The sequence below is a fragment of the Panicum virgatum genome, chromosome 2K (assembly GCF_016808335.1).
Source record: "Panicum virgatum strain AP13 chromosome 2K, P.virgatum_v5, whole genome shotgun sequence".
Classification (NCBI taxonomy): Eukaryota; Viridiplantae; Streptophyta; class Magnoliopsida; order Poales; family Poaceae; genus Panicum; species Panicum virgatum.
The window spans coordinates 11,970,103-11,983,504 of record NC_053137.1 but is presented as its reverse complement, the minus strand read 5'-3'; the positions used below and the strand labels follow the sequence as shown (position 1 = coordinate 11,983,504).

Below are 13,402 nucleotides of genomic sequence, written 5' to 3'. Positions count from 1 at the left end.
TATGTTGAATATCTTGATTTTTCTTATGTTGAATATCTTGACCATAGGGGCATCTTAATGAGTCATACTTGAAAGTGTCACGTGTGTAAGGTGTAGGGTTTGGAGCCCAAGTGGTTTATGATCTTGAAAGAGGCTACTTTACTACTCCCTCCATTTTCAATTACATATCATAATTAGGTTTGTTCTAAGTCCAACTTGGTTAATTTTGACCAAGTCTATTAAAAAAATATAGCAACAACTATACTATCCAGCATGTGCACTATCAACATATACTTTATGGTGGATTCAATAAAACAAATTTGGTATTGTAAGTGTTATTATTTCATTCTACAAGTTTGGTGAAAGTTTTTTAAATTTCGCCTAAGACAAATCTAATATGACATGTAAATAAAAACAGAGGGAGTATCCTCGATAATTCACTTTGTCCACTATCCATTTATCAAATTTTATTTCAATCTACTCGTATGAATTATTTCACGGACCATATACAATCTGAGTTTAAATTTGAATTTTGTAGTGTGATAAAGAACATGGTATTCTACCGTCATAAAAAAACTCCGGGATTTGCACTTTTTTAGGAACTGCCAATGTTATGTTAATAAAGAACGAGAAAACATTGAAAGTCTCTTTCAGAAAGAAAAAAAAAAAGACCAAGGAAGACTTCCCAACGGCCCCCCCTGGCTTTTAAAAAAGAAACCTTTCTTTTCCGGCTCATTGCAGTCCCTTCTACCGTCCATTTTGTTCGCCACTTTTGTGCCAATGCAAATCTCCTTTCAATGCTGTCCAGTCAATACGGTTTGACCATTAAAAATTGTAGATTAATTTTTAAAATATACAAAGAAAAAAATCAAGAAAAACATCAATCAATTAGAAAGAATAATAAAAATCAGAAAAACCATGAGCACTTTTTGACAAATTCAACTTCCATGTGAGAAACATGAATTTGAAAATTCCACATGCATATTATAATGCTAAAAAAGGTTAGAACACATGCATATGAAAACCACTTGTCTTGTTTATAGACATGATCATGCAACCACAATAACTTCAATTCTGCGGGAGCAAGGGCTTGGCCTCATTCTGACTGTTGCAATCTACCTCGCATCTCATTGACATACTAGTGTATCCCTGGATTCTCACATCTATAAGGACGAACAGACACTAAGCTTATTTCTCTCTCTTTCTTTTAGAGTGAAACGAATTATTGTATTCTCATTGTGATACAATAGAACATTTACATTCTTTAATTCATCGACTAGTGTGCCTAATACAAATAGTCCATTAGTGCAGAAGTGGTAAAATGCCGCATTGGCATGAACCTTGAGATCTACTCATTGGGATCAAGGAATCCGACAAGGCACTTCTCCAAAAGGAACTCTGCATTTACCCAAGCATGGTATTTATCTATAGCAAAGTCAAGGAGTCATCAAGAATTATAAACCTCAGAACAATCAACAATCACAATAATGAGACAACTAACGATCAGAATCATCAGCACGTCAATCACCAAGAGATTGACGAGATAAGGCTGCAAAAGCATCATAGTGATCGTGTGACAACACATAATGTGCCGTTTCTATGACACGCCTTTTGGTAACACTAACACACCAGCTTGCATGAGAAGAATTGTGTTGCAGTGTGAGTCCACAACAAGCAACAAGATATTTTCAGCAACATTGCAAAAATAATAATAATAGAAGGATACTGAACAAAGCAGTGCAGTCCTTTCCAGCAGCTTTCATAAGCATATCAACTCCTACAAACAAATGCAAAATATGATGCAAGGTAGCAAAATCTATCATGATACGACAATTTGAAGGAACAACTGAAAAGGCTTTAAAGTGGAAGCAGCAGTTCTGAAACTCAACAGATTAACTCTGCATGAGCTAAGATTACCTCCAGGATGAAATTTCATGTATGGAGCAATATTATAAACACGGCCTTTGAGAACTGTCCAAATGCAATCTCCAGTTTTATGCTGCTTAACTTCTTCCAAAGAAATTAACCTTCGATTTGACTGCCCCTTGAGCCCTATACAAGAAAGAAAAGCATATTTTTGTTGCATCAATTATCCGTACGATTAATTGAGGAGCAAAATGCACATTAAGCAGAGGAAAGATGAGAAAACATGAACTCGAAATTCAGTGTAAGTACATAGTTCTAGTCAATCTCAGACTGAGATACAGAGGTTTACAAGATCTCAAAATGTCTCAAGTTAATCTTTAAAAGGATTTGCATCATTGAGTAAGCATTGAATAGCTGCCTATCATGAAGGCACTTCTGATGCTCATCACAGCATCTTGTTCTTTACATAAGTACTCAACAGCCAACTTCAATCAGAAAAATCATCAGGTTAAGGCATGTAAGTCTTATTATGACCACATACAATTACAAAAGAAAAAAATCCTATTAATCTGTAGCTAAAGGCATTATCATTAAGAAACATATCATCGATCATGCCCTCAAGCAAAACAACAGCCTCATCCCTTATGAACCTGGTTGACTTATTGTGCTACAAAACTGAAACATTAATGGAAGCATAAAGATGGAGCTAGTATTCAGAAGAGCCATCAGCCAACCAAACTATCGATAGTCCTAGGACAGATGCAAAGTGTCACCAAGGCATACATGCTACAGTAGACAAAGTGTTAAATTAGAAAAGGCAATTTCTTTGAAGGAAAATGGCTAATATAAAAGGTTCTCAACTTAGTTAATTTGAACTATTCAGCAAGGTAAGCATTGAGTTTCTCAAGCTGGCAATATTTTATACTGATGGAACCCCTCTCAGGACCTAACAAGTCAGCATGGCACACCAGATAAACATATTCAGAACCTTTACCTCAGACAAAAATACGCACCAGAAAAACATGGCATAGTAACTTAAATCGCTATAGAATGCAGAAGTTGAAAGGTTTTCAACTAGTATAGTTATGACCGCTTCACTGTCACTCCCAGATCCCCAAGACAGGTCCTTTGAGAGGCATCAATTATGCGGCAGCATCATGACACTCTGTAGCAACCATATAAATCCAAGTACCAAAGATCATTAAACAGCACCCACTAAAGTCTGTAACAACTTACCAGCTAGATCAGGATGTGTTCGTGTCAGCTTTAGCCAATCCATTTGGCTATAGCCCTTCTCAAAAGGAACCTTTTTCCGTACTGCAGGTTTCTTCGATGAAGGTTTTGCCTGCGACGACGCATTTGATTCTGCTGCACCACTGGTTTGTGTAATTGGTTCTTTCATGTTGCTGTCTTGTATTGATACACTAGCACTGTTACCAGATCTATCTTTATCTGAGCCACTGGCTTTCAAGCCATCTTTCCTTGCAGTTTTTGCACTATCAACATGAACATCCTCGAGCGACATACTAGCCACAGGAATGGCTTTGGGAGATCCTAATTGTCCATCATTTTCTTCAGAACTAACCTGAAAAGATATAACACAAAAGTTTAGACGCCATATCAGAAAGTAAACCAGAAGCAAGAAAATTTACCACCTGTAAGTTTCTAAATCAAGCCATTGATGCTCTTAGCAACTTAACGGGTCAAGGGACAAACAGCCGTTACATATTTATTACAAGAGGTTTAGACCACTAAGGTAACAAATTGACAAGTCATCATGCAATTAAGTGTAATCAGCGAAAGTGAAGACGATAAATAATTCATAATATATATGTTTTTTCTATACTTCAGCGATATCCAACTACTAACCTAAAAAAGGGTAATGAAGTGAGTGCCGATGAAGATACAATAGCTAAGCAGCTAATTAACCCAATCCTACAACATTAGCAACTGAGACAAGAACAACTAAGAGCAACTGTTTTGATGCATGCATCATGACTCCAAGATAATAGCATCAAGGCATGCATTTCCATACAGCAAAGAGAAGACAACAACAATCAGAGCCCTCACCCATCATGTTTCTTATTTCCTCCGCTTCACTTATTTAGATAGTATTCAGAAATGTAACCTATGCACTTGTAATGTAATGGTACAAAGCACTAGAACAACAAACATAAAAGCATGACACAAACGATCACCACGCTTACTTTGCAGAATGTGAAGTCAGACGAATCGCCATCAGCCATCTCAGAGCCTTACGAACAACACTCCAAATATGCCCTGGTTCATGTTCACAAGGCAGGATGTGTAAAACACTAGGTGATTTCAGAAACCCCAACCAAATTCAGGACGGATTCACGGTTGCATAGCAATGCCTGACAAACAGCAAGAGACGATTACTGTTCAGGCTAACGCCTTTTTTTTCCCCATGGGAAAGTTACAGATACTATTACCCCCACCGTCCAGCAAAGGAATTCGCAACAAACAGGACTAGATTCTGATTTCATTGTCCGCGTGGGAGAAGATATGCAAGGGGGAAATGCATCCAAGCAAGCTAGGTTAGGGCGCCGTACCAATAAAGCCGATCCGATTCCTTGCGGATCTCCACTTGGCGGCAGTCAAGTAGAGGGGCGGAGGGGAAGGCGAGCCGCGCGCTTCTGCGGAAGGCGGCCTGGACCCTGTAGGCGCGCGCGCCGGGCGCTGGGAGCGTGGGCAGGGAAGGCTCGATGTAGGCAGTAGGCGTTGGAGCTTGGGAGGAACAGGCCTCGAAGCCGGCGGGGAGGAGGGAGAGAGGCGTCACCGGTTGCCTCTCCGTCGCCGTCGCCGTCGCCGCCGCAGGGGTAGGGAGAGGGGAAGATGGACCTATGGGGAGGGACGGGATCACGGGAGGGAGGCTGGTTTGGAGGGACGAAGCGAGGGAGAAGATGGTAAATTGGTGACTTCCCCATACGATTCGTCACCCGTGATGCTGTTCACACTTCGACTTTCTACGGTGTTGACTACCTTTTTTGCAATAACTAAAAATATAGCCATATATCTTTTTGCATTATCGTTCTGTCTAATTTATCTATGAATAGTTTAAGCGACTAAAGAACTTTATCAGATGGTACATAGTACCAAGATGCACATCATATGCATCTCCTAAGTGGTTTTATACTGTCGATGCCTAAAATGAGAGGCTATATGGTGGCCCCATTGAGCACGCTATAGGAGGATTTGAAACGTATCGATGCCTTCGTTCAGGGCAGTATATAAGTTGATAAGCATGTTATGTAATGGTTTTTTTTATTTTGTATTATGTATAAAGTACAAGAACAAAATGTATGCTAATACATTACTCCATTTTAGACGCACGAGTTGATATCTCGAGATTTGCGTTATATGTAGACATCTGCATCTGGATTTTTTGTTAAAAAAATTTTCATCCTCCTAGAAGACCAAAAGCATCCCAACTTCAAGTTTTACGGAGTTGGAAATTACTGCTACCGGTTAAACAAACCGTAGGGGAGTGTTCGGCAGGCTGGAGCTGGAGGCTGGAGCTGGAGTTGGAGTGATATGAAAGAAAAATATTATTACCTGGCTGGTGGCTGGAGCTGGAGTGGTGTGAGAGAGAAATACTGTAGGTCTGGAGGGCTGGAGACCAGCCGAACACGGTGATTGAGTCACTGGTCTGCCTTTGCAATGCTCGAGGTCACGTTTGCAATCTTTTATGCTACAAAAAAATCTTGTCTTGCGAAGAAAATTACATCTCGATATTAGTCTTTGGCAACAGCCTGACAGAAAAAAAATACCATTTGCCGCTTAGAAATTGAGAGATGTATTGAGGGAGTCTTTCCGTGCCTCCATCGTCCATTGTAACTCGATGGCGGCCGTGGACATGCCAATGACAGTAGAAAACCTCCCCATGTCCGCCACCTCCGTGCACGCGCCCGTCCTCGGATCGTACACCCGCAGCGAGCCCTTCCCTTCCACCCACAGCGCCACCCTCCCGTCGTCCAGCACCGCCACCGGCTGCGCCAGCGACTCCCGGCCGCCGGCGACCAGCCGCCCGAGCTCCTCCGGCGGCGGCGCTCCCCAGCCGCGCAGCACCGACGCGAGGCGCACGGAGTGCGTCCTGCGCCACGCCCCCTGCTCCAGGTCCGCCAGCAGCCACACGTCGACGCGGCCGCCGCGGTAGTCGTGGTGCGCCGCGGCCAGGCAGCCACCGAGCTCCGCCAGGCTCAGGTGCGCGCGGCAGGCGTGGCGGCCGCCGGCGCCGGCGCCGGAGGAGGAGAGCGGGCCGCGGAGGAGGGACGGCCTCCACGCCTCCGTGTCGAGGTCGAACGAGGCGACGGCGTCGCACTCGGTGGCCCCATGGTGATGCGGCAGCAGCAGGAAGTGCGCGACGCCCCGCGCCACCGCCTTGCTCCGGTAGGCCGCCGCCGCGACGGGCGCCGGGGGAGCCTGCGCCGGCCGCTAGCACTGCGGCTCGCCGCCGCCGCCGACGGTGAGAATCTCGCACGACTGGGACTGGCCGGGCGCGGCGTCGGCGGCGGCGGCGGAGATGCGGAGCACCTTGTATTCCCCTGTCGCCGGGACGTGCCCGAACACGTGCGACGGCGGCGGGCGGGCCCGCTGGTCGTTGTGCGCCGGCGCGGCGTCCCCGGGTGCGGCGCCGACGGCGTCGGTCGAGGCGCCGGTGGCCGTGTCGATCACGCGGACGGCGGCCTTGTCGCCGACGAGGCAGACCAGGCCGCCGCTGCTCAGCCCGCCCAGCCGCGCGACGACGGCGCCGGAGGACACGTCCACGAGGCTGACGTCGACGCGGGAGAGATCGGCGGCGTCGTAGACCGCCGCGACGAGGAGGGGCGCCGCCCGGCGGCTGCGGGTCGCCTGCAGGGTTCCGCCGCCGCTGGTGGGAGCTGAGAACGTGACTTGCTTCAGCAGGGGGGACCTCGGGGACCCCATGGATGCCGGCTGCCGGACGATCGATCAAGGTTCGAGAACGAGAACTGCTTGCGCATCTGTTCACCATGGCTTGGGTTATGAAGGCTCAATGCTGGCCGGACCTCGACGGGATCGGACAATGCGTCGGCTCGAGTCGGAACTGGAATCGTGTTCGTTCTACCGTCGGAAACCTTTTCGGTTCAAACTTGTTGATTTGGATTTTGGAGACGGAAGAGCTTTTGAGACGGGAGAGCTTTGGGTTGCGGGAATTACCTCTTTGCTCCTGGCAAAAAAAAAAACTTTGGATTAAAGACTATATAAAACTTTTTTTTACTAAAACTTGAGGTTGAGCGCCACGTGTTAGGCATTGAGGGTGTCCGTGACCATGGGTATCACTAGGATGTAAATGGGGCGGATATTTCCGACCATATTCGAATTCGATCCAGTCTGAAAAGATTTTTATCCATCCGTATCCGATTCCGAGTACCCAATATACTTAACCGATCCGTATCCGAATGCTCATAAGTTATATTTTTATGATGTCGATATCTATTACAATCTTATCCGACAAAAAATAACACTATTCATATCCAACTCCGTATTCGAACACAAATATAATATCAGTGATATCCGTCTATATCCGATCCGTTTTCATCCATGTATCACTCTCCAGCGAGGGTGATCAAACAAAGTTAGTGTAGTAGGTATGCACAGCACAGCGCGAGATGATTGCTATTTTTAAACGGCAGGCATTTCGATAATAAATTGAAATAAATTTAAACAGGTTCTAGGTGTAAATTATGAGTGCTAGTGTTGACATCCAAATACAGACTTATACCGTGAAACATTAAGGAAAACAAAATAGAAGGGACAGAATGGCAAAATAAACTCAGATGCTAGAATCTCAGATGGAAACAAGCCAAAACTCAGATGAGCACTCCAATGAGTGACAAATCTCATTTTTGGCCACGTCCATCAAGATGCTAGAATCCACAACTCAAAGATTACCGAATGGAAGCAAATATTACACCAACCAAGATAAGATGCATCAACAGATGATTTCTCAAGACTAAATGGCTAGTATCCACATGTCAATGAAACAAGAGCAAAAGCAAAACCACCAGTCTATTAGACCCAACTATCCTGTATGTGTCTTTTCCAGCATCTAACACAACAAACACAATGCCTATGGCAATTCACATCTACAGCCAAATTGGAGAGTTTTGTTTGGTTGATCAGCTGAGTCAGCAATGGGAGGCCACAGCTCCAAGGTTTTATTACCTGCTTTTCTTGGAGCAATCAGGGCACTTGTACTGCTTTATCTGATCCGCTTTCGCCGGTGTTATTCTCACACACTTGCCGTGGAACCACTGCTCACAAATGTCACATCCGATCCAGAACTCATTCGAGTTGTACAAACTGCTGCAAGTGCCACAGAGGGTTTCACTGTGTTCTTCGTCGTCCTCATACCCATCTTCAACAGCTGCGGATCTTGAGTTCTTGATCTTGCCATCACTTGATCGCTGCATAACAAAGTAAAATAGGGTGTCAACAGACAGTTGGATAATGATTTGACAAAGAGCAAACAGATTAATAGGGTGTCAACATGGCACCTTTGTTGAGTGCCTGGATTTGCCGCTGTTATCAACACCAGGCTTATTCTCCCTTTGCTTCCGGTCAAACATTGTTTCACACACGGATGGATGATCATTGATCATGTTAAATAAGCGCTTCCTAACAAACAAAGAATAGTATAATGAATGCGAGAGAAAAAAATGAGTCAAGATGTCCGGTAGCAATTTCCATAAACCATGCTCACTGCATTCTCTAGAAAATGATGCTGTTGCAGTAATTTCAAAACAAAAAGACAATCAAGAACACTAACTTCTTCATATTCGGAGTGAACCATAATTTCTAATTGTCACCTTAACAAGGGTTTGTTAAGAATACCTGTCCCCTTGTAGTAGTAAATTTGTTATTATTCCTTTTATTACTATTGCCACCACTTTTATTTTTTTTAATCACTCTATTGCTACCACCTTTTATTATCACTTTCCTATATTTTGTGACACCTGTAGGATTTCATCTCCAGTGGCTTTGTTGTTGTATGACAATTAACCTGAACTGTGAAAACAGAGAGATTGCTTCTATTCTAATATATAGAAGTGAAAGCTGAAATGACCTTATGAAGCAATTACCACAGAAGATTTTTGAACATTGTAGGAAGGACAATATTTAGCAGGATTGTATTCCCATTTCACAAGACAGTCCGGAAATTATCCTATATAAAAGTACCCCTTCATCCATAAATTGATAGATAAAAGTATAGAAACCATGTATGCAATACACAATGAAATAGTCCCAATAGCACGCATGCTGACAGCATCCGTGGGAAAACACTCTGAGAAACAGTTTAGCAAAGCATCGCCAATAAGACTTCAAATGCCCAAGAAAGCATCACGTGCACTTAAAGCACAACAAGGGCATTTAGTAAATAATGAGTAAATTGTTTTGCCTTAAGTAAAATAAAACAAAAATATGAAGAAAATAGAATGACTTCACACTGGCAATTAATTAGCCCTATACGGTAAAAGGAACTAGCAAATAACAAAAGAAACCAGTTTTGAAAAATAAGAACAGAGTCAAAGCTGACAGGCAGAAATCGTACGAGGACTTCATTCATAAAGCACCTAAGTAAATTGATACCTTGACTGGCAAATTAGCAGCCAAAGCTCAGCAAACCAACCAAACCTATATCTCTATGACGAACAAAGAGATTTTGTGAAAGGATCATGAGAACAAAGATTATAAATCTTGCAATGGGCATGACTGTCAACCATTCAAGTAGGTAAACAACCCAAAAGTTACTGCATTTGCAGGGATTTGTATGGTACACCGAACTAATAAAATTTAAGGAAGGAGACATGGGAAACTATATGACTCAATTAAGGGAAGACAGATAAAAATGGACATTTCTAATATCTTTCACAATATCCAATTAGTCTGAGAAATTCAAATTGGTTGTATGTATAAGAAAACTGGATATGCTTTTAATGGTTATTAAGATGTCCAGATTTCCAAGACCTGGTTGTACCAACCAATTTGGTCCCAGAAAGTTCAGTCTGTTCTGACACAGTTCAGTTTAAACAAGGAAAATTTAAATGAGAGTTGATCAAAGTGGCACATCCAAGTGTAAACTCATTTAACCTGACATTTGAAATGGTGAGATCATAAATTCCGCCTACTGAAAATATGCACCCTCAGTGAAACTCCAAACGCAAACAACATGGAAAGCTGAAGATTACAGACCAACTTGTAACACTCAACTGGGCTATGATTCGTCCAAAGACTCCAAGTATACCAATTAAAAAAATGTAGCGTAGCATCGCCTATCGCTATCTTCATACTAATCAAAAGCGCAAATCTGAAAAACAGAAATGGATGGCAACCATAATGTATCTAAAAGATCTAAGTTTCAGAAGCATTCCACAAGAAACTTCCAAATGCCTTTTTCATCAACGAAGAAACATTTGTACATTGTAGCCACAGTAGAGAACCAAGGAATACAGACAGCAGAAAGATAAGGGAAAAGGTGGGGGGAAGCGAAGGAAGCACAAGAACCATGTGGGCACACACATGCCTCAGGTGCGGTGAAATAAAATAAGCAATCCATCAACCCCACGCGCACAGGAGCAGCATCAAGCAGACAAGACAAGAATCGAATTCGACGGTTACCTACCAGAACCAAATTCCTCAGACCGAGACAGTCAATTTAACACAGAGCGAAAGGGGGGCGGTGCGTAGCGCAGCAAAGTACCTGTCGTTGCCGTTGAGGCGGGCGGCGTAGAAGTAGGCGACGGAGACGAGCCAGGCGTCGGAGTGGACGGCGACGAGCGAGAGCCAGTCGCGGCGCTTCATGCCGTCCCTGGCGAAGTTGATCCCCAGCGCGGGCTCGGGCATCTCCGGGGGCACCTCCTCCGCCGGCAGCGCCACCTCCCAGCCCCCGTTCGGGAGCCCGTACAGGCACAGGTTCTCCTTCTCTGCAGCCCAACCAGGCAGCCAGCTGAGCCAATCAATCCCCCCCAAACCCCAACCAATGGGCGGAGACACCGCCAATACAGGAGCCCGGCCGAAGCTCCCAGCCCCAGATCCGATCCGGTCGTACCTGGGTCGCACAAGCCGTAGAACTCGTCCACATCTGCAAGCACAGCCAAGCAACGGGAACCGCACGGGGTGAGACGCGGGATCCGGAGGAGAGGCCGGGCCGCGCGCGGGAACGGCCGAGGGAGAGGGAGAGGGAGAGGGAGCCAGGGAGGGGGAGGGGGAGGGGGGCGTGCCACGTGCCCTCGGCGTACCGGAGGTGAGCGCGCGGACGAGGCCGGCGCGGCGGGCGGTGTAGTCCCTGTAAATTTCCCCGACGCTGCGGGGCGCGGAGGAGACGGGGGCAGCCGCCTCCATCGGCGGCGGCGCGGCGGGGCGGTGTCGGCGGCGGCGGCGGTTGGGGAGCGGGGCGGTTCCGGGTCAGGCCCGGCGCTCTGACACCGGGCCGGGATTTAAGGCGAGGGCACGGCGGTGGACGCGGTCCACGGATGGAGCGGCTAGTGGGGCCCGCCGGTCAGTGACCGGGTTCACGTGTTGACGTGGAGAGGTGGATCCAGGGAGCGGTACAGGAGGGTGAGGGGCTGCCCGGTGGGGCGCGACGGTTATCGAAATTTTGTAAGTATTTAATCTAGGTAATGACTTTATTACGGCCAGCGGTACGGTCACACTATTGTATGGCATACTAAATTCATCCTCCACTACCGCGAGACGATGGCACATACAAGCAATTTTAAAACTAAAAAAATTGTAATTTTTAAAGCATCCATCAAATTCAAATTCCAATTGCACAATTATATCTCGAGAAGACCTTCAAAACAAGACCTCACTTGAATATATTTTGACAATACTTTTTAAAACTCATAAAATGCTTTATGCACAATAAAAAAAATATCAAAATAAATTAGTTAAAATGCTCAACCGAGCTGCTAAAATTGTCTATTATTGATTATGCAATCAACATTAAGCTACCTTACAAAATTGTTTACACTTATCCACTATGGACACTAAACAGTCTATCTTCACAATATGAACATTAATATCCACTTAACTGAATTCGGACTTGCAAAAACAACATTATGTAAATCCATAAGTAATTTTTACAAATATCATAAACAAATTAGAATATATGAAAAAATATTTTCTCTCAAAAAATATATCATCAAAATATAATGGTGTCAGATCTTGTTTTGAAGCTTTTATAGAAACAAACAAATTTGTGCAATCGAATTTTGATTTCGATGATCGGTTTTGAAATTATGATCTTTTTTATTTTGAAACTACATGCATATATTTTTTTTTCCTCTCTTCTTATCCTTCACGTGCATGCACACACCTCTGAGGAGGCGGCCGTACCACCAGTCCAACTTACGACCGGCAGTTGGTCGCGTCTTTTAATCTACGACACATCAGCAAAAATAATGACTTAACAAGAAAATTAATAGAAAAGAGAGGGAGAGCGTTTTATCACCACGACACGCCATTGAGCCCGATTTCGTTTCATCCAGGATCCATTGTGCTCCCCTCCTCCGCCGCCTCCCTCAACCCTGCCCCAAGCTCCCTCCCCCGCGCTCTGCTTCGCTGCTACGCTCGCACGCGCCGCCGGCGCCCAACCCGTTCTGCTCCCCGCGCTCGTTGCCCTTGCCTGCTTGCAGGCTACATAAGCCTCGATCACCGGGCGATTAGACTAACCTGGCGGTGCGGGCGAGGGTGGTCGGGATCTTCTGTGCCGGACTGTCGGGTCATGGTTGAGTCTTATTTCATAAAAAATTGGAAGAGAGAGCTATATTAATTAGTAAATCGATTTTATAACATTAAATATCATCAATTTTACTAACATGATAATGAGAGATAAAAATAAGGTTACATCATATGTGAAGAGAGTTTTATTACCATAAAACTCATCTGGTACATTTACGTAGTTCTCGGTCTAAGTAATTATGTGCATGAGACTACCCTAACGACATATCGAAGGACTATGAGCAAGTTTGAGTGACTATCAAAGGGAGCCCAACCAAAGTGTTGATGCACTATAAAGATTTAGCTGTTGTTTGCTTTGGAGTTAAAAGTCTGGCAATCATGGAATTTGGCAAGATTGTGCTGTGCATCTAATTCAGAAACCGTTTGCAGATTTGTGCCCCTGTTAACTACTAATCTACAGAGCAAGGTACCATGGGAGACCTCTTCCCACAACGAAACAAAAAATGAATCCAACAGGAACCATTAATGTAAACGAGTACTTTACGCGCGCTTGCGCGCCCTTGATTTTTTTTGTTATATAGGATAGTGCATTTTTTCTAAAAAAAAATAAGTCTTTTAAGGTGTATGTATGTAATACTTCCTGAGCAATAAAAGTAAGCTACCGAAAGATTTAGTACTACGGAAAGTGAGTCGTTGGTACATATACATAGTACCTACATAGGTATATACATAGATACATGCGTTTGGTAGGATCTAAATATGCAGCGCCTCCCAGAAAAAAAAGTTCACGGCGTGGTTAAATAAACTGACCGGTCCGGTCAAACCGGCGCGG

At 44.5% G+C, this 13,402-nt stretch overlaps 2 protein-coding genes across 3 annotated transcripts; both read right to left on the bottom strand.

Annotated features, from left to right (window-relative positions):
• Positions 1-1,081: 1,081 nt before the first annotated feature.
• On the bottom strand, positions 1,082-4,757 carry LOC120666823 (cytochrome b5 domain-containing protein RLF-like). Of its 2 annotated transcripts, none has more exons than XM_039946801.1 (6): positions 4,419-4,757; positions 4,053-4,220; positions 3,082-3,430; positions 1,897-2,031; positions 1,706-1,756; positions 1,082-1,404 (listed from the first exon to the last, which is right to left on the bottom strand). In XM_039946801.1, exons 2-6 carry the CDS (start codon positions 4,089-4,091, stop codon positions 1,328-1,330), a joined length of 651 nt encoding a protein of 216 aa, XP_039802735.1. In that variant the 5' UTR covers positions 4,092-4,220; positions 4,419-4,757; the 3' UTR covers positions 1,082-1,327. The 2 variants fall into 2 exon arrangements, with proteins under 2 accessions (XP_039802735.1, XP_039802730.1); XM_039946796.1 differs by having other exon boundaries at positions 4,053-4,125; positions 4,419-4,756.
• Positions 4,758-7,795: 3,038 nt separating this feature from the next.
• On the bottom strand, positions 7,796-12,077 carry LOC120666821 (PHD finger protein ALFIN-LIKE 2-like). The gene is made up of 5 exons (XM_039946783.1): positions 11,127-12,077; positions 10,937-10,969; positions 10,589-10,811; positions 8,385-8,505; positions 7,796-8,294 (listed from the first exon to the last, which is right to left on the bottom strand). Exons 1-5 carry the CDS (start codon positions 11,227-11,229, stop codon positions 8,049-8,051), a joined length of 726 nt encoding a protein of 241 aa, XP_039802717.1. The 5' UTR covers positions 11,230-12,077; the 3' UTR covers positions 7,796-8,048.
• Between the last annotated feature and the right edge of the window lie 1,325 nt (positions 12,078-13,402).